The 26,639-nt window shown below is 33.9% G+C and overlaps 1 protein-coding gene across 1 annotated transcript in view; it reads right to left on the bottom strand.

The window, feature by feature from the left end:
- The window catches only part of PXDNL (peroxidasin like), a 559,370-nt gene that overhangs the window by 255,120 nt on the left and 277,611 nt on the right, over positions 1 to 26,639 (bottom strand). Inside the window, exons 3-4 of the mRNA XM_051970215.1 lie at positions 24,339 to 24,410; positions 685 to 756 (exon numbers count right to left, since the gene is read on the bottom strand). Coding sequence (XP_051826175.1) covers positions 685 to 756; positions 24,339 to 24,410 — 144 coding nt within the window. The remainder of the gene's footprint in view (positions 1 to 684; positions 757 to 24,338; positions 24,411 to 26,639) is intronic.

Raw genomic sequence — 26,639 nt, 5'->3', positions numbered from 1 at the left:
TCACAAACATGCAAGCATTATGGAAAAATCTAGAATAAAGTATCCAATTTTGTTTCAGTGGTATTATTGACTTAATTTGATTTTCTCATAGTGAGATTTATATTTCATCCCGGGGTCCTGATACTGATTTGCCAGTTTGTAAGGGCACCATGCATAGTTTTCACATTATCAGTTTTATGTTGCAAAAAGAAAATTAGACTGGGAATTTAGCTAGGAAACCTCACTGGAAGCACCACAGCAACACCTTACCGCTTGGCTTACTTTGCTGGAAAATAAAAAACAGCAAATTACAGTGGGAACGAGTGTGACTGACACTGAGGGACCTGAGTTTGAATTCTAGATCATGTATGTGCTGTCCATGATGATACTCTGGCCCTATCTCATTATAGGCAAAATTAGTAGGTTGACCTAGATGATTTCCAAGCTTCTAAAAACCCTATAAGGAGTTGGACGAAGCTCTCTAAGGTCCATTTTAACTTTCAATATCTACAACTTTTATTGAAAAGAAAACATTAAAGTTGCTACATGAATATGAATCTTTAAAGACTTCTTCATAGGATATGACATAATTTGAACATGCTTAAAAGGCATGAGATATATATGATACACACACATACACACATAAGTTTTTTAGCTTCTTAATGAACTCAGTCATGTTTCAATAAGTTACTTGAAATTACTTACAACTGCTCCAAAGATATAAGCCCTTTAAAGGCTTGGGCATCTATTGTGTGGATTTCATTCTTGTACAAGTACCTGAAAAAAAAAGAATATTACTGTTAGAATAGTAAATTTGTAAAAAAAAAAAAAAAAAAAAAACTCTAAGTAAAGACAATATGGAATAATACCATTCTAAGGTTAGATTATAGAAGATCTAAATTCAAATGTTTTCTCTGGTACTTGTAAGTTCTTCATCATCATCATCATCACCTATTACAAGCAGCATTTCTATAACATGTTAAGATTTGCAAAGTACTTTACATATCTTAATTAATTTCATCTTCACCAAAAAAAAAAAAAAAAAAAAAAAAACCTGTGATTTAGGTATGATTACTATCATTCACATTTTATAATTAATGAAACTGTGGCACAGAGAGGTTAAGTGACCTGTTCAGGATAGCACACTTAATAAGAATTTTGACAGAGAAATAAACTCAGATCCTCCTGACTCCAAATATTCAACTCTCAGTCTTTTAGCCTCTCTATACTTTAGACAAGTCCCAGAATTCATCTGTTGTTGTTGTGGGAATCTTCTTCATCATTTTTGTCTATGTCTTCTTTGTCTTTGCCTTCATCTTCTCCTCTTTCTCCTTTTTCTTCTGTCATTCAGTCTTTTCTGACTCTTTCTGACTCCATGGACCACAGCACACCAGACCCTTCTATCCTGCACCAAGGCCTGTCCAGCTTCATGTTTGTTATTTCCATGATATTATTTATGCATCTCATTTTCTACCATTCCCTTTCCCTTTTGCCTTCAATTTTTCCTAACAAGGGGGTTCTTTTCAATGAGTCCTGAATTCTTATCACATAACCAAAGTATTTCGCTTCAATATTTAACATTCCAATAAATAATCTGAAATAATTTCTTTAAATATTGAGGGACTTGATCATCATCTGGGCTGTAAACTGCATTTGTGAGGGAAATTTTCATACTAGCATATCCATACATTTACTAAAGGCAAATTAGAGTGAAAATAATATGAAAATTAAGATTTTTTTTCGAGTTTCTGGAGTCTAACCATGAATGCCTAAGGGGGTCATCTATGGACCTCAGATTTAGAGCCCTTGACCTAGAAGTTATTATATTCCCCATTCTACTTCAAGAAAACCCAGCTTTTTTAATGGCACTCTTAAACATAGTTTTTCTTAAATCAATTGCATCGGTAGAATGACATATTGAAAATGAAAAAAGAAAAAAGAAAAAGAAAAAGAAAGTTTAATATGCCAAACATAACTAATGTATTAAAAGTTATCAAGGATTTAAACACTCATACATATATATATTCTACCCATATTAGATAAAGATGATTTTTTTCTACCAAAAAGAAGCAGATTATGAGAAGAGCTGACCTTACCCCACGCTTTTAGTATCCTCTTTTAATTAGTACTTAACAAAGTTTTGGTTAGAGAATATTTCTGGGCTTAAAACACAGTAAAGAAACCCATAAATGCTGTTTCCAGGAGATTTGGATGTGACGAATACCCTTAGGATAAAAGGGGGAGGATAGGGTAGAAAAATTTTGGAACAAAATAAAGGAAATTAAGCCTTCTTTAATTCCCTCCAAGTGGTTGCACATAAATACTTACACATTTTGTTTTGTTTTGTTTTGCTTTTGTCAAGAGGTTATCTGAACCTGCAATTTCATTGTTATGGAGAACTTCTAATTAAGAGATACAGATCTATCAATGTAGATCAGCAAAAATACTGTTCAATAATAATAGTATTAAAAAAGGTTTCCTGTAACACTCAAAGTTTAAATGACTTGTCCAGGATCACACAGCTAATATGTATAACAGACCCAACTTGACTGTATTTAGGATTACATATATGAGAACTTATTGCTGAATCATCATCTCTGACTGCAAACTCATCATGTCCAAGATTAGAACACAGCTTAATTACCAAAATCCAATCATTCCTCTCATTTTCCACTTCTATTAGTGACAATCTTTCTATTGACCCTGTTTCATAAGCTCTTCCACTTTGGGTTGCCTAGTTCATTTTAAATACCATTAATTATTAGGATTTTATTATTTATATCAAGGCTAAATTTTCTTTTTGGTAATTCCCATTTATTTTTCTTGTTTCTTTCTTTTGGGGAGAAAAAGAATATTGTACATAGCAAGCTGTCCCTTATAAGGAACCTGTTTAGCTTTCCAGTCTTATTTTGCATTATTCTGTTTAAAATACTCTTCATTCTTATGGATGTAGCTCTCTTCAACAATGAGATGAAGCAAATCAGTTCCAATAGAACAGTAAAGAATTAAACCAGCTACACCCAGCAATAGCTACACTCTGGAAAATGAGTATGAACTGCTACATAGAATTCCCAATCCCTCTATTTTTGTCCGCCTGCATTTTTGATTTCCTTCACAGGTTAATTGTACACTTTTTCAAAGTCCGATTCTTTTTGTACAGCAAAATAACTTATGGAATATATATATATATATAGTATTTAACATATAATTTTTTAACATATTTAACATGTATTGGTCAATCTGCCATCTGGGGGAGGGGATAGGGAAAGGAGGGGAAAAATTGGAACAAAAGGTTTTGCAATTGCCAATGCTGAAAAATTACCCATGCATATATCTTGTAAATAAAAAGCTATAATAATAAAAATATAAAATACAAGATTGCTGATAATTTGAATGACAAAACTCCATATACTACCTCTATGTCTTTACACAAATACATCCCTGAACTGGGAACACATGTCTTTGTTGTCTCTATGTCTATGGAAAATAGTCTAAAAATAGACTGTTTTCACTTAAAATACAGCTTAGGTGTTAAATGAGTAAATAAGGTATAAAATAAGGAGATCTGACAAAACGACTTTGAAAATCCTTTCCAGCCCAAGATCATAGATCTTATAAAGTATCCTATGATCCTATATGACCCTATTCTGAAGGACCTTATAACAGTATTGCTAATATTTCTATCAGGTACCTATTTAATCTACTTACACTTGTTTGATTTGTTTACTTATAAAATACAATCAAGTTGGTTCCCATTTATAAGATCCATCAGCCAGATCATGCTCACTAATTTCAGGTATACTTGACTTCTCTAGTCTGAATATTCCCAGATCCTTCAGCTACTCTTTATATGGCTTCTGATGAAAGGTCTTTCACTCTTCCATATTTGTCCTCCTCTGGGCGCTTTTTAACTTAACAATGGCTTTTCTAAATCGTGGTGTTTCAAATATTCACACAATATTTCAGATGTTAGCATCCTAGACCAGAGCAGGAATAGCTATAAAAATTCTTTAAAGTATAAAATTCTCAGTCAAGCATTTTAAGTATGCCATAACATATTTTCTGCTTAGCTCTTTCCAGTCTTGTTTTGTATTATTCTGTTTAAAATAGTCTTCATTTTAATCAAATCTAGCTGCTTCCCATTTACAAAATCCATCTTCCAGATCATGCTCCACTAACTGCAAATGTACTAGATCTTTTTTCTCTTGTCCCCTCTATCGTATTCACTTGGTAATCTCATCCGGCCCCATGGGTTCAAATATCTCCATACAGATTATTACCAGATCTCTTTGTACAGGCCTAACCTCTCCATTCCCATATATCAACTGTCTTTTGGACATCTCAAAATAAATATATACTGAAAGCATTTCAAACTCAACATGTCCAAAAAGAGAATTCATTGTCTTTCCAAACTCTTCTTTTCTGAACTTCTCTATTGTTGAGGAATATGCTTATCTCCCACTAAATCAGGCTTTGAAAGTGGATATTATCCTTAGTTTCTCATTCACATTCTCCCTACATATATAATCTGTTGCCATCTTGTCCCTTCTATCTTCACAATATCTCTTGTATACATTTTCTTATCTCTACATGCAACCACCACCCTGGTGCAAGACTTCATCTCTTCATGCACTGATTGCTATAATACCATTGGGGTTAACTTCAAGTCTCTCTCTACTTTATTTCATTCTTCACTCACTGGCCAAAGTAATTTTTCTAAGGATTTCTGTCTGTCTTTCTCTCTCTCTCTCTCTCTCTCTCTCTCTCTCTCTCTCTCTCTCTCTCTCTCTCTCTCTCTTTCTCTCTCTCTCTCTCTCTCTCTCTCTCTCTCTCTCTCTCTCTCTCTCACACACACACACACACACACACACACACACACACACACACCTCTCAATAAGCTCCAGGGGCTATTACCTCCAAAAGTCAAACATAAAATCCTCTATTTGGCTTTTAAAGCCCTTTATCATCTAGCCCTTCTTACTATTTTCAATGTTTTTACACTTTACTCCCCTCTATGTCCTCTATGACCCAGATATACCAGTCTACTTATAATTCCTCCAACATGACACTCCAGCTTCCACCTTGAACTTTTATATAGACTGTAGCCCACATCCATAATACTTTCCCTTCTTTCCCTTAACTTCTGGTTTTCTGGTTTTCTTTAAGACTCAGATTAAATCTCATCATCTATAGAAGACCTTTTCTTTCCTTCCCACCCCCCACCATCACTATGGTTTTCTCTTTAAAATTTCTTCCCATTTTTGATGCATGCATATTCTGTGTGTACAATTTATTCTATTCCATTAGAACATGAAGTCTTTGAGGGCCACAATACTAAGTATAGTGTCTGTAACATAATAAGTGCTTAATAACTTGCTGATAGTTTGACAAGACTCCATATACTACCTCTGTGTCTTTACACAAGTACATCCCTGCACTGGGAACACATGTCTTTGTTGTCTCTATGTCATTGGGAATAGTCTAAAAATAGACTGTTTTCACTTAAAATACAGCTTAGGTGTTAAATGAGTAAATAAGGTATAAAATGAGGATTTGACAAAATGACTTTGAAAATCCTTTCCAGCCCAAGATCTATGATCCTATAAAGGATCCTGTGATCCTATATGACCCTATTCTGAAGGACCTTATAACAGTGTTGTTAAAATTTCTATCAGGTATGTATCTAATCTACTTACACTTGTTTAATTTGTTTACTTATATAACACTTAAAAATAAGATAGACTGAGTCACAAAATCCAGAACATGATCAATTTATTAATAAAGTACAAATTTAACAATAAATAAGACTTCAGTTTACCCAGGAAAGTAAAGACCCCAAAATGAGGTCTCAATCACAGGTAGAAGAAAATAGACGTGGATAGAAATTGTGAATGAGGACTAGCTAAAATTTCCCCTCTCCTGTTGAAAAGATGTTCATTGTTTGAATCCAGCTGCATCTGTAAGGACAGAGATAGTAAACCAAACTTCTTTGCCTAATAAACCAGATATCCTTGAAGAATAGCTTGGGAGTATAAAGATACAAGACCAGATTTCCTTGGTGTCCACCTGCACTCATCAGGATAACAGATTTCCTTGACATAAGAACAGAACAGTGCTTAGCAGAAGAACTGGATTTCTAAACTTAACTTATTACAAACCAACTAAATTTCTGAATTGAGGTCAGAGACAAAGAATCATGGTATAGCCCATTACAAAACAAAATCAGTTAGCTTTAAATAGCTTCATTTTTAAAAGACACAAAATTGAAAATATTCAATTGAAGTTCTTGTGTTGCTTTCTTTTATTAATGTTTGAATTTATTTTAACTTGACCCTCTGTGGTACATATGCGTAATATTTAGTATCTACTCTCAAAAAGTATCAAATGGGATAGTGTCCTTAAATTTTTATTTTTTAAAACTGTCTCAGTTGAATACTCTTAAATATACCTTATATAGTTACAGTAATGATATGTTTCTCAGCCAAATATATTTCATCTTTTAAATTTTTCCATCTATTAGTATGTATTAATATGATTAATTACTGTTTCTTTCAAATCCATTAAGTATGGATCCTCAGGCCATCTAATGAATAGAGAAAGCTGACTTGACCATTTTATAAACTCAAAATTCATTTCAAGTGTAGATAACAAAGGATATCTACACTTCAGTTAAGGAATATAAACCTTTCTAGCAGGCAAAAAGTTTACAGACGCTAATCTTTTAAAAAATTTAATTTGCTATCAAGCTGAACTAAAGTTCTCCTAAGTCCAAGTATATCTTTCCACAACAATTCCCAGTGTTAATCAGCTCCTCTTCAACAATGATTTTTTTTAAAGGACTCATAAAATATTGGTTAGTTGTTATGGTTTATCAGTAGGACCTTTCTACTCCTATCTTAAAAAGTTTCCACATGACTTAACCCAATATTACAAATTATTACAAATGATATTGTATATATTACAAATGAACAGATATTGAATTTTCCCTAATCTATCTTCATTAAAGATTATCTTCTAACCTCCCTACACTCTAGTTATTTCTGTGATACAGTACAAGAAGCCATGAATCTGTCTCATGTTTTCCTTTCATTCTTTATTCATCTTGGACATAAGGTGATAAGTGATTGCCAGAGATGTCAACTCTAAGGATACAACTATGGCAGATATTTCCTCAAAACAGCCAAGAACTTATTTCTTCCCTTATAAATATTTATGCACATTTGATGAAGATTAAATTTATTTTAATCTAATCAAATCACTTTCATGCATTTAGTATTGAGACATCACCCAAGTCATGCTGACACGATAATATTCCATAGAAATATTTTCCCATAGTAGAGATAAGACCAACCCCCAAAAGATTTTAAAGAATCCTAGAACACAAAATCTTGGATTTAAAAAGAAAATTAGATGTGATACTGTAAGAGGGAAACAAGTACTCATATTTTCCTAGAGAAGAATATTTATTAAATTACAGCTTCAAAATTCCTTCTCTGGTGGACTGAATTTTGAAAAGTATATTTGGCTTGTGCCAAGAACAATTCTTATTTTAGTTCTTTTTGATAAGGCCTTGAGAAAAGGCCTTTCAGTATGTCAAACATACAGCATCTGTTTTCCCTCATGAGCCTTCATCATTGCTCATCAACTATGAAGATTAACAGCATAAACATTAGGAGGAACATGGCCATCAATTTGTTGTCTATTGGCATATGCAGGTGAGTCAGCCCTTGGAGAATTTTTATAAAACCTTTAGATTTTCCAGTAAAATTAATTGTCTCACATAGTAGAAATGAATTTTTTTCAAAAAAAAGACACAGAAATTAAAGTTAGACACAAAAAGGCAGAAAAACAAAGAGCAGTCAGCCAATAATTATTTTTATAGAATGCAGATGCACTTTGTTTTGCGATTTTTTTCTAGCAACATTATTTTGTGGTAACCAAGACTAAAGCCAGTAAGGACTCACTTGTTGACTCCTAATATCACTGGCTTAAGAAACATGTTTGTGGGCCTCCAAGGGAACAAAGGTTGAGTGGTCATTTAGGTCCTGCTCATGATTTCTTTTATTGGTGACATTATTCTATGCATTGTTTATATTTATATAACTCCTGATTGTCCCTATTTTGACCTTCTCTAATCTTGGTTCAAAAAACTAAACTTTTCATTTTGTAGGCCAGGTTCCTTTCATCAAACTCTTCATGGACATTTATTTAAACCAAGTACCAGAGTTATTAGTGTACTTATCTATTTTCCCTACCAGAGGAGGCAAGGACATTGATATATCTTTGTATCTCTTAAAGGATATCTACCACACTGTCATTCACCCAAGATATTTTTTATAATCTGTAAAGCTAAACTGAGCATCTTAATTCTGTTTGTTAGCACCTTCTAGCCATCCAATCTCTCTGGTTATTTTTATATTTCTATATAAAACTAAGTCAAAACAGAATTTGGTGTTTCTATAGCCAGAGTATCATAGTGCTAGAAAAGGGATCAGGAGGTATCATGAATAATACAGTTTTTAGATCATCTAAAAACATTAGCTTAGTTTCTGGTATTTTGAATTCAATGCTCTTGTATAATGTATGATAGTTGGGCATATGCCTTGAAGAATTGAATGGTTATTAATCTTAATGTTTTTACCACAAACAAAGCCAAAAGAAAAAAAATGTGGTTCAGTGAAATTTTGTTTTACAGGTTCTACAAGGGGTAGAGGCAAAGAATATAGTTCTTGGGAAGACAGGGTCGTAGATTTCAAGCTAGAAAAGAATTTAAAAATCATTTAGTTTACTGTTGTTCAGTTCTTTTAGTCATGTCCAACTCTCTGGAGAACACATTTGGGATTTTTGTGGAAAAGATGATTGGAGTAGTTTGCCATTTCTTTCTCCAGCTTATTTCACAGATGAAGAAACAGAAGCAAACAGGGTTAAATAATTTGTTCAGAATCATAGTCACTAGGTGTCTGAGGCCAGCTTTGAACTCAGGGAGATGAAGCTGCCCCTCTGTAGCTCACTACATATGAAAATTTTGAGATACCCATAGAGAAAGTAACTTCATTAAAGCCACACAAGTAATATGGTAGAGAGCATGGATTTGAACTAGATCCTAAGTCCTCAAATGCAGTTCATTGTCTACTACTGAATACTATCTCTGAAAGTTGGTGCAATTGGTTTTATCATTTACCAAAAGACAAAAAGAAATGTAATTTAACAAGCTATTTTGTCATCTTATACTGCAGTCCTCATGATAAGTGCTTGCAAAAAGACTATAATACAAATAACTACAGTATATGCACCATTGTGTGGATTAGAGGAAAAAAGGACAAATAAATCCTATGAAGAATTCAATAATACTTTTTAAATTTTATCACAACTTGGATACCTAGTGGTTTCAATGTAGTAATGAAGGGAATAAATGAAGATGAAAAAAGTTTTGGAAGATATTTTTCAGGAACTAAGAATGAGGAAGCCAATTGATTCAGGACACTGGACCTAGAATTAAGAAAATCTAAGTTGAAAGTCTGCCTCAGACTGAAGCATACCTCTTTCACTTTCTTTATTTTCTTTGACCTTTTTTTGGCAACATGGCTAATATGGAAATGTTTTTTCACAACTCCATGTAGATAATTCATATCATGCTACTTGTCTTCTCAATAGAAAAGGGGGAGCTGAAGGGAAGGGCAAATTTGCAACTCAAAATGTAAAAAAAAATGAAAAAATAAATGCATGAATAAATTTCTAAAATTAAAAAAAAAATAGCAACAAACCTGCCTCAAGCAACAGTAGTGTGACCCTTGGCAAGGTATTTAACCTCTGTCTGCCTCAGTTTTCTCATCTATAAAATAGGGAATGTATTAGACTAGAAAGTCCTGATTAACCCTGTTTGATCATATGATATAACAATATAATATCAATATAATAGAAAGCAGAAGACTGATCATATCTTGGTCATTGATCATCTTTTGTCTTTCTTTGTCTTGACTTCCTTCAATCATAGGGGCCTCTGATCTCACTTTGCCTTCAGCAAGACTACAAAACATATGGACCTTCTTATGCAAAGACTATGTGCTCAGTCCAAGGAAACTGCTTCAACCTCAGCTACACAAATATATTTTTTAATTGTTCACAAGAAAATTTCCTCCCATGATTTAATCTCCCAAAGAAGCATTGAGGAGTAATGGAAAGAACATTGGATTCAGTTGGAATCAAGAGGCTTTGGTTTTGAGTTCTAGACTCTGCCATTTCAAAGTTATGTGACCTTTAAAATATCAGTTCTCCTTCTGGGCCTCTGTTTTTTAACCTATAAAATGAAAAGTATAGATGAGATGAGCTCTATGACCTCTCTTCCCCATAAAATTCTATTCTTTGTTGCTGCATTTTAAATATCTAACAAATTTTTAAAATTATTTCAACATCAAAAGTCTTCATTTAGATCCTACTGAATATCATTTGGAAACCTATAAAATATTAAATGAAGAAGAATTTTCTTGTCCTCTCCCTACCTAAGATCTAAAAAAGTTAGACAAAGAAAATTATGTTTCTTTCTTAAATTGAGGGGCAGGGAAATATTTTTCATTTCTTCTGAAATAAGGCAGAAGTCTCTCCAAGGAATAAGAGCTTTACCGTTCTGAGACCTCATATGTAAATAACTTTATACCACATGTCTTTCTATTTTCTAACACTGAAAGCTGGAAAAACCAGAAAAGAGAAATACAAGGAGTATCACATCTTCACTAACAACACTAGTCATCTGCATCAATAAAATTAAAGGACCAATAGCCATTAGGAAATTTTATTCAAGGAGGTAACAATCACAATATTTAAAAAGCAAAAAAAAATTTTAATGAAATAAGCAAGTGAAGAAAGATGAAATCTGTCCCAAAGGTGACATTTCCCAAGCCAATTTGTAAAATGTGTATGTTCTAAATGCTCTTGCTTCTTGCTAGGTGATATTTATGGAATTAAATCTTAGGTACATTTTTTTTTCCTTCTAGTTCTCTTCTGTCCTTCCCACATGTCAAACATGTATACTACTCATAACTTAGTTAGTGTAGAGAATAATTAGGATAAACTTTCCCTTATTCAAAAATAGATCATGAAGTCAGAAGAAGGAATATGTTAGTAGAATAAATATAGTCCATTCAAACCCACAGAATAAAAAAAAATCTGAAAATTGTTAAGATCCTTCAGAGGTTGCCTATTTCCAGTCCTCTTTCTAGACAAAACTTTGCAAAAACTCTTCAGAATGGCAGAACTAACTGCTATTCTCCTTTATTATTAATAGGAAGGACTCTCCATTATTCTATCATTCCTGCAAGTCCTTGCCTGCCTCCCTTACTTGACTCAGGTTTGCCTGCAATGCCCTTCTTTGTTCTGTCTACCAATCCAAAGCTGAGAATCATTATACTTGAATGGTTCCTTCTTACAGAAAACCTTCCCAAGCACTCCTAGCCTCAAACTTTCTCTTGACTCTGAAAGGTCAAGCACATACATACTCTGTATGTGCTATATAATTCGATCCTTGCATTTTCTGATACTTCTTATCTGGGTGACCCTAATAAAGTCTACAATAGATAAAAAAACAGACTAAAAGAGGTTGTCTGTCAACCTCTTTTAGTCTGTTTTCTTATCTATAAAATTGGGTTAATAATAGCACTAACCATACAGGGTTGTTGTGAGAACCAATTGAGGTGACCTGTAAAGCACTTTACAAATTTTATAAAAATATCATTATATATATATATGCCATGCTATGTAAATGTTATCTATTATTACTCTTGTTGCTGCTATTGTTATAATTAAAATTAATAGTAATTTGCCTCATTCCCTTCTGTTGCTTCCTGTATCCTATTTTCTCAAATAGATTATAATTTCTTTGAGGGTAGGGATCAAATCTTGCCTTTCTGAATCCTAATGCTGTTTACCCACCATAAACTTAGACATCAGAGCCAAAAGTAGGAATGTTTACACCTAGAACAAGTTCTATAAATAATGTGTCACCCAAACAGCATAAATAATGTTCTCTGGCAGTAGGCAGAGATAAAGATCTTAGAACCCTGACATATAGTCACTGGTACTAAGAGATCGGGAATTTCCTCCACCACTATCAAATAGTTTCTATTTTTAACTAATTATTCCAGAATCATAACTCAAAGATGAGATGATCTATGGCTGGTGTGAAGTATATGCTCTCTCTACACTGCACTTACTGGGCACAAAGCCTAGTTGTCATCTCTATAATCTCTATATCTCTATAATCTCTATAATGCTAAAGGTCTGTAAATGCCATCAAAAGTACCTCTCTTGATTCAGAGCCTTGGGACCAAGTCCTCATCACCCTACTCTATTTGTACCTCCTCTAGGACTAGAACTGTTGTAGAACACTCTCAAATGAGGAAACTCCCTCTACTGAAGAAGAATTCCACTTTCTTTGACATTTATAGTCTCTTATTATAGGAGATAAGGATGTAAAAAGCATACACACACACACACACACACACACACGCACACACACACACACACACATATATATGTATGTGTATATCTGAGAATCATTTCACCTCAATCATTACCTGATTAAGGAAAAGGCTATACAGCCAGAATCTGAATAGTGTAGAGATGGGAAAAGGCTCAAATTGTGCCTCCCTTAAAAGCAGCTTTTTGATGGCTCCAAGTTGTATTTTTATAGCTTCCTGGTCATCTAGGGCCAAAAAAGGTCTCATTTAAATAACGAAGTCACCTCATCAGGCTCTACTGACCAAATGCTTTTCCTTCTGGAGATGGGAGATGGAGACTGGGAATAGGAGGGGCATGTCTATGTAAACTAAGTAGAATTGTATCCTTGCTACATATATTTGTTATATTATGGTTAATTAAACTTCCTTTTATTAAATGTTAAATGACTTGTAAGTGCTTCCTTTCATTCCGACATTGAAACTGAACTAACCGGGCACATCGGATCGGCCCTCTATTCACTACGCCAAGCTACTCAGTAAATATGTAATAAACAATTGATTAATGCTCTCTTACTTATGTAGAACTGGGACTTTTTTTTTAAATACAGAAGTACAAAAGACTATTAAATGCCTCTGAGTTTTCCATGCCTTGCACATTTTAATTATAGAATATGCATCTTCCTGAGGCTAATTTTCACTGGACCAAAACCACCACTGAATTGTACTAACATGCTGCCAAGTGTACAACAAAACACATCTTTTCCTAACACAAATTCATTCCTTAGTGTTTCTCCACTGCCCCCCTCAAATACTAAATATCTTCTGATCCAAAACATATAATTTATTTTCCTTTAGGCAAAAACAAAGTAAAAAAAAAAAAATCTACAACAAACTGTGCTTTCAGCTTCACAAGGAAAAGTACAATTGTTAGGAGGGTGCCCTCTGGAATATTAGTTCACTTAAGGTTAGTTGGATTTTAGAACTGAAATAACACTAAGAACGAAAAATAAAATTTTTCCTTTTATGTGTTCAATAGGCTAGAGACTAACTATAAAAGTACTTCTGTAAAATATACATTTTAATTTCTGCCCAAGATTTTATTGACTTCTGTCAAATATCGTGAAATGTATTTTAATTCCACAATCAAATGTGTTCTTCAAAAATATTATGGCATTTTTTCCTATGATTTTTATATTATCACTCATAAACTACTACCATTTTTAAGAAAGTAAAGTTGAATAGCTTTCTAGCAGATGAAATGAATAACATTAGATGAAACCATGTAAGCTAACTTCCCAAATGAAAATCAGCTCATAACCATCAAGAGACAACAATTTGAGAAAGAAGCTAGATATAAAGGCTCAGGAGCCTCACCTCCCCACCATCTATCTAAGAAATCATCAGAAAGGCTGAGATCCCTTGATTCACCTCATCAAAAAAAAAAAAAAAAAATGGCCAGCAGCATCAACTGAATGCCTCTTTTCCCACACTAAGGAGTTTGAATATCAATAAGCCCCAGGAGTTTTCTCCAACATGAAAAAGTATCAGTTCTCAAAACTTGAACTGAACCTCAGGTCTAAGACTCCCTATACTATCTTTCTATACTAGTTTTGGAATCCCTTTCATCAGGTCTTCACTGCACTTGATCTGTTTCCATTATCCCCTCTTGCTTTTCTTAAATAAGAAGACTTGTTCTAGTTTGTTTCTGCTGACTATCTTGTGTCCCTGTCTTGTGATGCTTCATCCTTCTTTGGACTGTGCTTTGGAATTCTAAACCTAACCTCAAACAGCATTAAGGCACCTAGCAAGACATCTGCAGTTCAATTACTGAGAGATTAACAGAATTTATAAGAAGATTGATCCAATTTGGTTGCTGACAGAAATACTCAGGTATCAAAATGACCAGTTCTATTATCCAGTCTACCTTCACAATCAAATCAGACAGTTTGCCTTTATTGACATAAATATAAATTTTTATTGAATCAGATAGAATCAGGTATATATAATCCAAATATCTCTAACCAACAAATACATCAATTTGATATAATTTAAGAACTTATTGTAAACAGTATTCTGTGCTTCATAATGAGATGAATAAAGTGAGAAAGAGTGAACAAAAGGGAATGGTGAGGGAAAACATGGGAAAAGAAAAGGAGAAAAATCAGTGGGATAATGGAAAGGAAAAAAATAAAGGGAGGCTAAGAAGGCATAATGAATGGAAAATAAGAAGCGCCCAATAAATATTAGCAACATACTTGTTGAAATAATGCAAAGGGTGAGAAGAGATAAGGGAAATGGAAGTTCTTTGATAGGGATAAAGTGCCAAGAAATTAGAGAAAAAAGGACCATGTAGATTTGAATTGGTTCACCAATGGGTCAATATGTAGAAGGGAGAAGAATTTAACCAGTATGGTTGTGATGGCCTGAGAAACAAATGGACCTTGGGAGCTTGTTCTAGCAGGGGAGCACAGCTACCCATATACCCTTGATGGAAGAATGATAATGCCTCTATTTGGAAGGTTGTCCCCTTCGATCAAGCTCACAGCTTTAAGAGGGATGCACATGGAGCAATAAGGGAGGAAGGGGACACCCGCCTAGCCAGCTATATCAGCCAAATCAATCCTGGCGATCAATGGGGTGACATGTTACAGCTAGATCACCCTCACATCTGACCTGAGAAACAAATGAAGGGTAAAAAAGATTGAAAGTTAAGAGGATGAAGAACAGGTTTTATGATTTGCTAGGCAGAAGAAAGAGTTGAATGACAAAAAATTGATCAAATAAACTAATTTCAGAGTCATGAATAAAGGAAGTTCAGAGTAATGATAATAGAAATAGTGCATTTGTGTGATGAGGTCAAGGATATTTTTATATATGGCTAAATAGATTGAAGAAATGAGTAAATCTAAGAACTGAGAGATTAGTGCATTTAAGAAATTTCCAATATGTATATTAAAGTCTTCTTCTATGAGAACAGAATTTGAGGAGGAGAGAAAGAATATATAAGCAAGTCACTGAATTAGTTGAGGAAGAAAAATAGAATGTTTTGCAGGTAGATAGACAATAACCACCAGAAACATGATCAGGTAATAAAATGGCCGATTGAACTTTGAAGGAAGTTACTGAGTATCCAGATTTAAATCATATTTATATGTAAGTTATTTTGCCTCTTAACTTAACTGAACTTTCTCCAAAGTTACTAGTGATATCTTAATTGCCACATCTAAGGGCCTTTTCTCACTCATCCTTCTTAACCTCTCTGAAGTCTTTGATATTATTGATAAACCTCTTATTCTTGATACTCTATTCTCCCTATGTTTTCATGGCACTGCTCTGTCCTAGTTCTTTCTATGTGTCTGACCATCATTCCAGCCTCTTTTATTGGCTCTTGATGGAAATTATGTTCATTAACCACAGGTATTCCCAAGGCTCTCAGTATTGGACTTTCTTCTTGTCTTCCATGCTATTTCACTTGGTAGTCTCATCAATTAGCATAGATTCAACCATTACCTATATGCCTTTTTTTATTATTATTATTAGATTTATGCATCTAGTCCTCAAACTGTATATCCTATAAATGTCTTTAATTATATATGTTCAATGTTCAGTTCTGCAAACATATATTGTATCTAGGATATACTGCAACATATTTAACATATATAGGACTGTTTGCCATCTAGGGGAGGGAGTGGAGGGAGGGAGGGGAAAAATCAGAACAGAAGCGAATGCAAGGGATAATGTTGTAAAAAAATTACCCTGGAATGGGTTCTGTCAATAAAAAGTTATTATAAAATAAAATAAAATAAAATAATTCTATATGTTCAAAACCGAACTCTGCAATCACCTCTTGTTTACCCTGTATATATTAGCACATAACTACACATTGTTCCACAGATCATACACACACACACACACACACACACACACACACACACACACCACATTAGAACGAGTCCCTTCGGAGCAAGAAGTGTGTTTTTGCCTTTCTTTATATCCTTAGCACTTACGAAATTTTATCTCTCACAAAGTAAGTACTTAATGTTCGTTGACTGACTGACTGAATTTATAACATAATATTTATAGCATCCCTTTTGATGTAACAAAACACTGGAAACAAAATAGATGCCCAGTAATTGGGGAATTGCTAAATAAACTGTGGTACACTAAGATAGTGGAAACAATCAATGTGAAGAATATGAAGAAAGATGGGAAGATTTATATGAATTGATTAAAAGTGAAGCAAGCAGAACGATATAGACAATGACTATACTGATATAAAAGGAAACAACAACAAAATGAAACTGAATGCTATGCAACTATATAAACAAGCTTGTCCCTGAAGAAAAGAAAGCAAATATTCTTTCCTTTTTTTAGGTCAGGAGGATGCTATATACATGTGGAATATTAAATATATTCTCAGGTTCAATTAATGTGTTAACTGGTTTTACTGAACTACTTTTTATTGTCTCTCTTTTTTATTTTTATTACAAAAAATGGCCTTCCCAAATAAGTGCAAGAAAAGATCATATTAAGAAAAGAAAGTGATTTAAAGAAACAAAAGATCAATTCTTTTTAATCACACCAATGCTTGACTCTTCTAGAATACTGAGATTATTAAATTGCTGATGATGATCATTGTATTGTTTGTTTGTCAACATAGCAATTCTTAATTTTTTTTAATTATAGACAAGAAATTAAAGAGAAGGCAATTCTGTGGTACTTTGGGCCAGTTTTTGGATCTGTATTATTTGGCTATTTGCTGAGTTTTTTTTTTCCACCTAATTTCTCAGCCTCAGTTTCTCCATTTATAAAACAGAAAGAATAATTACAGGGATCAAATAAGATTTGTAATATGCTTTACAGACCTTAATAATCCATATACAAACTAGCTATTATTATTATTATATTATTTATTAGAATTTTTAGTTTGTTTTATTTATTTCCCAAAGCTTTTAATACTAGCCTATGTATTCTTTAAAATAATGAGAGCAGATGATTGTAGAGAGAGTTCTGTAGGCTAAAAAAGAGTTAGTTCAGTTTCAATCAAACTACAGTTATACATTTTCATTATTTTCCTTAACAAAATTCATATACAGATATGATAAATTCTTCTCTTTTTGGTCCCATGCTCTTACAATCAATTTCAAAATAATTCCTCAGGAAATACCATTGCAAGAGTGTTAATGCTTGTTTACTTCTGTTTTGGCAACATTCTGGCTAATTTTCTCTTCATATTGTCCTTAACATTCTTCTTTTTTAAATAGTGATCTTTAAAAAGAAAAATTTAAAAAAAAAGAAAATGAGGCAGTCTATTTCAAATTTCAGTATTGTTGGTATTGAGACTAATGGAAAGGGCTTTTAATCAAATTAACTAATTAACTGAATTAATTTCCTTAACATGATCTAGAAAAAATGAAGTAAGGTAAAAATTAAGTGAAAATACTATAATAGAAAAAAATACAAGTCAGGATACTTAAAGTTCTAGTCCTGGACATACCATTATTATATTAATTAATTAGTATGTTCCCTAAGAATCAACTTTTGGACCTCTTCTCCTTTCTCTAGATTTGTTAAGTTCTTCTTATTTTCCATTCATTATACCTTCTTAGCCTCCCGTTTTTTTTTTCTTTCCTCTATCCCCCCGATTTTTCTCCTCTTGTTTTCTTGATTCGTATCTTCATTTATTTTATTCATTCTAATAACAGATTCTCTCGAATTCCTGAACATATTATCCCTATCAAAGAACTTCCATTTCTCTTATCTGTTCTCCACCACTTTTGTCATTATTTCAACAATTATGTTGCTAAATAAAGAATTTCATCAATATGGGGATGATGGCACTGGAGGAAATAGAAGAGAGCAATAAAAATGATTCATATTTTTAATAGTCAATAGTGACACATTTGAATAAAAGGAAGAAAACATCATAGAATCAACATGAAAATGTTTACCTTTCTATTCATCCTAAAATGTCTCTAATAAAATTATGTATTTTTATTGGTAAATATTCACATATCTCTGAATGTGAGGGAAATAATTAATGAGGAGAAGGAAGAAAAAGCAAAAATAATATATGAACTATGGAACCAATCTTGGGATTACAGATATTTGCAAGAGTTAAAACTTTTAAATTATCTTTGCTGTGATTCAAGACAATTAGAGAAATATCACTAAATGCATGTTGAGCTGTTTCAATGATGCTTAGCAATGAAGATGTTTTCAGATCAGATGTCAGTTGTAACGTAGGGGCTAGTACCTGTGTGTATACACACATACACACACACACACACACACACACACACACACACACACACACACACACACAACGTCTCATTGTGCTCAACTAATGCCGATCCTCAGTGTAAAGAGGCTGGAGAGCTAACTTTCAGGAGAATTATTATGATTCATTAAGTGTTTTGGAGGCATTGAAGAAAATACACATATATTCTGTTAATTGGTTCTCACTGACTAACCATATAATTAAGAAAAGACATTTATATTGACTATGTAGGTGGAATTTTAAACATGTTCAGGAAAGCCATAGTCATTTGCTTGGCTGCTGATTTGCACTGATGCTATCTGGAGAGAAGCAATCCTATAGGCAGAAAGGCTGTAGGCTTTCTACCAAGACCAGCATCTACTCCCTATGTAAAAGAGACCACAGCCCTTGTATTCTGCATTCCTTTTTGTCAGTCAGTTGAGAATCATTTATTAAACACCAACTATAGATCATATACTGGGGTTACAAAAAAAAAAGTAAAAGGCAGGTCCCAGCTCTCAAAAAACTCAAAATCTAATGAGAGAGAAAACATGTAACCAACTTATGTACAAACAAGCTACATACTGAATAAATTTGAAATAATCAACAGTGAGAAGGCATTAGAATTACAGGAAATCATTAAAGACTTCCTGTAGAAGGTGAGATTTTTTAATGGGGACTTGAAGGAAGCCAGAGAAGGCAAGAGGTAAAGTTGAGGAGGAAAAGCATTCTAGACCTTTTGATTTTGGACATATATACATCAAGACAGCAATATCCTTTAAATTGCCATCATTCACCAATGAACTACTTCGATGTTTTAGGAATTCCAAAATTCCCTTATCTGACCATAATCTATTGATTCTCTACTTCAGTGTCTGCTTTCCTTTACGAAACTCTGCTCCTCATTCACTAAACTAAAGTACAGAAAATCACACAACCATGTGAGTGAGTTCATTACAAATTTATATTACACACTCTTAACCTACAGGTACAGTTGGCAATCATACTATACTTCTTGCATTATCTTACTATCCTATCCTTCACAGAAAAAAATTCTGAACTTTCTCATCTTTCTTCAAATCTCCCATAGGTTCTCATATTTCTTACCCTCTATGCTAAGCTACAACAACAACAAAATTAGACCATTTGTCATGAGTTCCATCTCTCTCATCTAATATTACTCATATGACTTGTACCATTATTTTCTCTTTCATTCTGTTTCATGTGATTAAGTGACTTTATACCTTATCAAGGCCACTTCTCTTTACCAAGGGTCTCTACTTATCCCATTATATCTCATCTCGCCAACAAATTGCCTCCTTTATCATTCCCATTCTTACACTTATTTTTATCCTTCCTTCTTCTTCTAGCTATTTTCTCATTACTTACTGCCTACCAAAATGCTCACACTTCCCTCATCATCAAAAAAATCATCACTTGATCTTTCCATCCTTGCTAACTACCATCCTAAACCTCTTCTGTCCTTTGAAGCTAAACTCCTTGAAAAGGTCATCTATAATAAGTAATTCCACTTTTTCTTCTCTCATTCTCTAACCCCTTAAAATCCGGCTTCCAACTTTATCATTCTTCCAAAACTGGTCTCTCCACAGTTAATACTAGTCTCTCAACTGCCAAAGTCAATGGCTTTTTGATAGTCCTCATTCTTTTCAACCTGACTGCAGCCTTTTATTCTGCTCATCACTTTCTTCTTCTTGATGCTCTCTTCTCTCTAGATTTCTGGGATATCGATCTCTCTTGATTCTTCTATCAGACTACTCCTTCTCAATCTCCTCATGCAGATCATACCCTATAAATCATAGAGTGTCCAAGAGGATTTTTGTCCTGCATCCACTTTTCTTTTCCCTCCATATAACTTTATTTGGTGATTTTTATCAGCTCCAATCAATTGAAATGTCATCTCAAATTTTCAAATATTGATTCTCAAATATATCCTGGCCTGAATTCTCTGCTGACATCCAATCTTGCATCTCCAACTTTCTTTTAAATGCTTCCAACTAAAAGTGCAATTCAATTCACTTGCTTTTCAGGTATTGTCCAACTCTTCATGACTCCATTTGTGCTTTGCTTGGCAAAGACACTCGAGTAGTTTGCATTTCCTTCTCCAGTCATTTTACAAATTTTACAAAGTAAAAGTGGTTAAATTACTTTTCTGGGGTCACACAGCTAATACGTATCTAGGGTAGGAACTGAATTCAGGAACATGAATCTTCCTGACTCCAAACTTATCACTCTTTCCACAGTGCCACCTACCTCCCCGAAGTATCATGCCCTGTATGAAAACATCCAGTAAACATTTAAACTCAATATAACAAAAACAAAACTCTTTCTCTTTTCCCCTAAATCCTACTGTCCTCCTAAATTCCCTATTACTGTACAAGGTAATACCATCCTCAAATCTCTCAGGATTTTAACCCATGTGTCATTCTTAACTCCTCACTGTCATCTCCTATATGCAATTTGCTTTCAGATCCTATTTATTGCACCTTTGCAATATCTCTTAAATATAACCCATTCTGTCCTCTGACACTGCTCCCACTCTGGAGAAGGCTTTCACTGTATCATACTTGAATTACTATAATAGATAATGGCCTATTTCAAGTCTCTCCCTACTCTAACACTTCATTCAGTTACCAAAATGACAGGTCTTACCATGGCTTCCACCCTCACCCCATTCAATAAACTTTAGTGGCTCCCTATGAACTTCTGGAACAAATACTGTTTGGCAATCAAAGCCCTTCATAACTTACTCTCCCTCTACCTTTCCAGTCTTCTTTATACCATATTCCTAGCCATGTACTCAGTTCATCCTCCACTCAGCTGTAAATATGGCCTTCTTGCTGTTCCATAAAGAAGACATTCCATCTCTTGGATTTAGGACTTTTCTCTGGCTGTCCCCCATGCCTGGAACAATCTCTCTCCTCAACTCCATCTACTGGGTTCCCCAACTTCCTTTAAATCTCAACTAAAATCCCAATTTCCAGAGGAAGCTTTTTCCAACCCCTCTTAATTGTAGTGCCTTCCATCTCTTAATTATTTTTGTATTTATCCTGCATATAGCTTATCTGAATATTTTTGTCCACTTATTGTCTTCCCTATTAGATTAGTTAAAGATGTGTACAGGATATCCAATGCTAGATGTACAATAGACAGTTGATGATGGGAGAATGATATCCTGTCCTAGGGTGAACTTTGGGATGACTCTCTAGCAAAAGCATAGGCAATGAGACCTTGTTCATATCATCTACTTTGCCACCACTATACTTTAATTTTATTCCCAATCTCTGCCACCTCCACCAGACACATGTTTGTTTGTGAGAAATATGCTTTTTGTTTTTAGGGTTGAAGGGAGGAAGCTTTATAATTTCTGTTCCTAATATGCCAGTTGAGTAAATGGCCTTTCTAAAAATTAATTGGATCTGCTGGCTGATTGATAAGAAAAAAATAACAGTTGAAGCTTATGAGCTATAGAGTTGAGAACAGTCAATCATTGGGTTATATCTAGAACCTCAAGTAATTAACCACCCTCTGTGTATTCCAAATGAGAATGAGCCTAAAGGTATTGAATCACCTAAACTGAACAATGCCCATATTTCTACCTATTTAAACCTTTCTTTTCTTTCAGGAACATCTCAGGGATAACTTTCTCTATGAGGTACTCCCAGACAACAATTGATCCATCCCTCCCTCCTCAAAACTTTCAAAGCTTTCTATTTGACCTCTTCTATCATCATTTATAACATAAATCTTATATTATTATAACTTTTTATCTTATTTTCATATATTTTCACTTCCCTTATTAGATTATAAATTCCTTGAAAGCATCAGCTATATCTTTGTCTTTTTTTCTCAAGTGATATTAGAAGTTCCATCCTTAGTAAATGCCCCAAAAATATTAGCTGAATTTCACTGGAAATACTGTACAAAAGGAATACATTTAAGTACTAAGGCATTCTAAACATGGCAAGGAAAGAATAGACCAGTCTGGACTGCTCAGTTGTAAAAGGCTTTCTGGAGATTAGTTTTCAGTTAGGTTTGGAAAGAGATAAAGGACATGGTTAGGTAGAAAAGGGAGCATTATCTCAGGTACATGCAATGCAGTATAAAAAGCCTTTAAGCTGACCAGAGTAAAGATGCATGTAAGGTACAACAATTGTATCAAAGTATCCGGGGGCAATATAAAGAATGAAGATGGTGAACTGTCTGTTTAAGGCCTTGTATACCAGCCTGAGGAGTTTGGGTTTGATATATCAAGCTGGAGAGTATTATAAATGCCAAGGGTTTAAGGAAAATTGTAACATAAGATGAAGTAGACCAAGAACGAATTACAGGAGGAAACAATTTTTAAATTGCATTTTATGAGCTTTTAAATAATTTTTATTATAATAACAAAAACAATTGTATTTCACCCTCCAACATCATTTCTTCTTGATATCCTTCCTTTTTTTTCATAGATCTTCCATGTAACAATATTCCAAACCAATCTCCCAACAAGCAATTTGTGATAAGAAAATAAAATAAAATTAAATTAAAAATAAAACTAGAATTTTACTTTTTTAGCAAATGTGATCCCTTTCCAATATCAAAATATAAATCTATACTGGCAATCATTTTGAGCTCCTTTTCCTTTTCTTTTTCAAGGAAATTATAGGTGGGGAATATGGTTGTCTGTAGTCATATTCTTAAGCTAAGTGATGCCAAAATTGGTTCATAGCCAGACTCAATAAAGTTGCTTCTTCCATTATGATCCTCATCATTAGAATGAAAGACTTGCAAGTATGGTTGGGTCTTTTACACCTCTTTCTTTTTGATCTGTGTTTTTTGAAGTAGGCTTATCTACTGAGCTATAAAGGTGAAACATCTGACAATATCTATTCTGGTCTCTTTTCCTTTAATTTAAGGTTCTGACTGATGCTAAGTGAAATGAGCAGAACCAGGATATCATTATATACCTCAAACAATGATACTGTATGAGGATGTTTTCTGATGGGAGTGGATTTCTTCGACAAAGAGATCTAACTCAGTTTCAATTGATCAAGGATGGACAGAAGCAGTTACACCCAAAGAAAGAACACTGGGAAATGAATGTAAACTGTTTGCATTTTTGTTTTTCTCCCCAGGTTATTTTTACCTTCTGAATCCAATTCTTCCTGTGCAACAAGAGAACTGTTCGGTTCTGCATACATATATTGTATCTAGGATACACTGTGACATATTTAACATGTATAGGACTGCTTGCCATCTGGAGCAGGGGGTGAAGGGAGGGATGGGAAAAGTCGGAACAGAAGTGAGTGCAAGGGACAATGTTGTAAAAAAAAAAAAAAAATTACCCAGGCATGGGTTCTGCCAATAAAAAGTTATAATAATAAAAATATTTAAGGTTCTGAACCAAGACAAGGTTCGATAAAAATGAGCCCAAAGGTTTTCAGATAGGGATCTGGGAACCGTACTTCTGTCTAAGGATATTTGGGACATCTTTGAGGAAAAGTATAAATTGACAATTTACTTTCCTAAAAGAAAAATTATACATTACTTTTCAAAGAAGGAGGAGGAGGAGAAAAAAGAGGAGAAAGATACAGTAATCAATCAGCACTACATGTAGTATTTTTTTATCTTTTCCTGGGACTTACAGATACAGCAAGTTTTCAAGCCCTTCAAAAGCATTTCTGGAAATCTTCCTGATTTGGTTATTGTTCAGAAGCCTGTAGAAAACAAAACATGTTTGAGTGAGAATTACATTCCATCAACATAATGATAGTTTTATTCAACAGACCAGATGGCAATCAAACATATAAACTTAGCCATGCTGCTGGGGAATATCATCAATGGCATTCTATTAGTTCTCTTTGGGATCTACAGTAAGTGTTTCATTAAAAGAATTAATTTAAGTTTGGAAATTCTGTATTTTTGTGTTCTATGTAACCATGCCAAAATATTATACACAAAGGATCCTAACATAAAGACTTTTATAAATGCATTTTATCAACTAATAGTAATAGCTTCAATTGTTAAGATACTTGATTGTTACCAAGAATTTTATACACACTGTTGAATCTAAACCTCGCAATAACTTTTTTCAAATAATTCATATAAACATCATTGTTACCATTTTGCAGATGAGAAAATTTCAAATGTAACAAAAAAAAATTTTCAGAGAGGCTAAATGAAACTCAAGATCACATGTTACCATTCTGATCCTGTCTAATATTCTTTTCATATTATCATGTTGCTCTATAAAAATATTAAGCATCCACCTGACAAAACATCATGAGCCATTTATGAATACAAAGAACATGATCATTGTACTTTTAGAAATTTTCAAAAGAAAATAAAGCAAATAGAATTGGAATAGTTATATGTTCAAAAAAAATTAAAGGTTATCTAGTCCAACTGAATCATTTTGCCGATGAAGAAATAGAGGTACAGAAAGACAAAGTGACTTCCACAAAGGCAAAGTTGGGGTTTAAATTCAAATCTAAAGCCTTTTCTATTATGCCTGTTTATAGGCAAAGGAAAAACTCTATAGACCTATAAGCATTAAATTTCTACATAGGACAGAACAGAGAAGAAATGAGACTTGGAAGAAAAAGTTAGCTCACAGTGGGTTGTTACAGATATTTTAAAAATGGCTAGATTTTTGGTTGGTTGTTAGCCATTCTTAAAGAGGACCAAAATGACATCACTATGTTAGAATCTAGTTACATCTAGCAGATCTAGCTGATCAGACTAATATGAACTCGGAATGTTATGCCATAGGTCATACACAAATAGTCCCTATGAACATATGAGGGGCTTTTCTAACTTTGTGCATCTCACATTTCTTCTGAGCTAATTCAATTCTTCTTTGCTCATTGAGCACAGCACTTTCTCCAATGAAGGCACGCCATGCTGGACGGTGTTCTGTTAGTGTCTCCCATGTCATATAATCAATTTTAAAATTCTTAAGGGAGATTTTGAGAGTGTCTTTGTATCACTTTTCCTAACTATCTTGTGAGCATTTGCTCTGTGTGAATTCTCCATAAAACAGTCTTTTTGGCAAAAGAACATTTGGCTTTCAAACTATGTGGCCAGCCCAATGGAGTCACACTCTCTACAGTAGAGTTGATTTGCTTGGCAGCTTAGTTCAAGAAAGGACCTTAGTGTCTGGTATCTTATCCTGCCAGGTGGTCTTTGAAATTTTCCAAAGACAAGTTGGCCTTAAATGAAAGTGATTCAGTTTCCTGTCCTGGAACAGGTATATTTTCCAGGTTGCAGAGGCATACAACAATGAGGTCAGCACAACAGCTCTGTAGATCTTCAGTATGGTAATCAGTTTAATATCTCTTCTTTAACATACTTTCCTTCAGAGCCTCCCAAAAACCAAACTAGCTCTAGTAATGCATATGTCCACCTCATCATTATCAATATGTACATCCCTGGAAAGTATATTGCCAAGGTAAATGAATTTATGCACAGCATTTATAACTTCACCATGTAATCAATGTAATCAATGGTACCACATATTGATGGTGTGGTGCTGGCTGATGGAGTACCTGTGTTTCCTTGGTGTTAATCGTCAGATCAAAATTAGTCCTAACAGTCAAGAATCAATTCATACTTTATTGCATCTCAGCTTCAGAGGCTGTATTGAGTGCACAAATATTGGCAAATAAAAAATCATGCACCAACACTCCCTCCACTTCAGTTTTGATTGTATCCAATAATTACAAAATAATTACCAGGCCAGGAAGCAAAAGAGAGACCAGCAGAGATAAGTGAAATATGAACAGAAGAACAAATAATAGTCAAATCATCCCACAACTGTGACCATGCAAACTTTGCTAATGGTTAACAAATCATCTGTCTGATAATTATATACTATAAAGTCACATACTGTGTTTCTGGAAAAGTTGGTATCAAGCCGAAAAATCACTGTAAATGGCTATAGATGT

Source organism: Antechinus flavipes, chromosome 1 (assembly GCF_016432865.1).
Source record: "Antechinus flavipes isolate AdamAnt ecotype Samford, QLD, Australia chromosome 1, AdamAnt_v2, whole genome shotgun sequence".
In the NCBI taxonomy this organism is placed as follows: Eukaryota; Metazoa; Chordata; class Mammalia; order Dasyuromorphia; family Dasyuridae; genus Antechinus; species Antechinus flavipes.
Note: the sequence above shows the minus strand (reverse complement) of the source record. Positions and strands in the feature narration are given on the sequence as shown.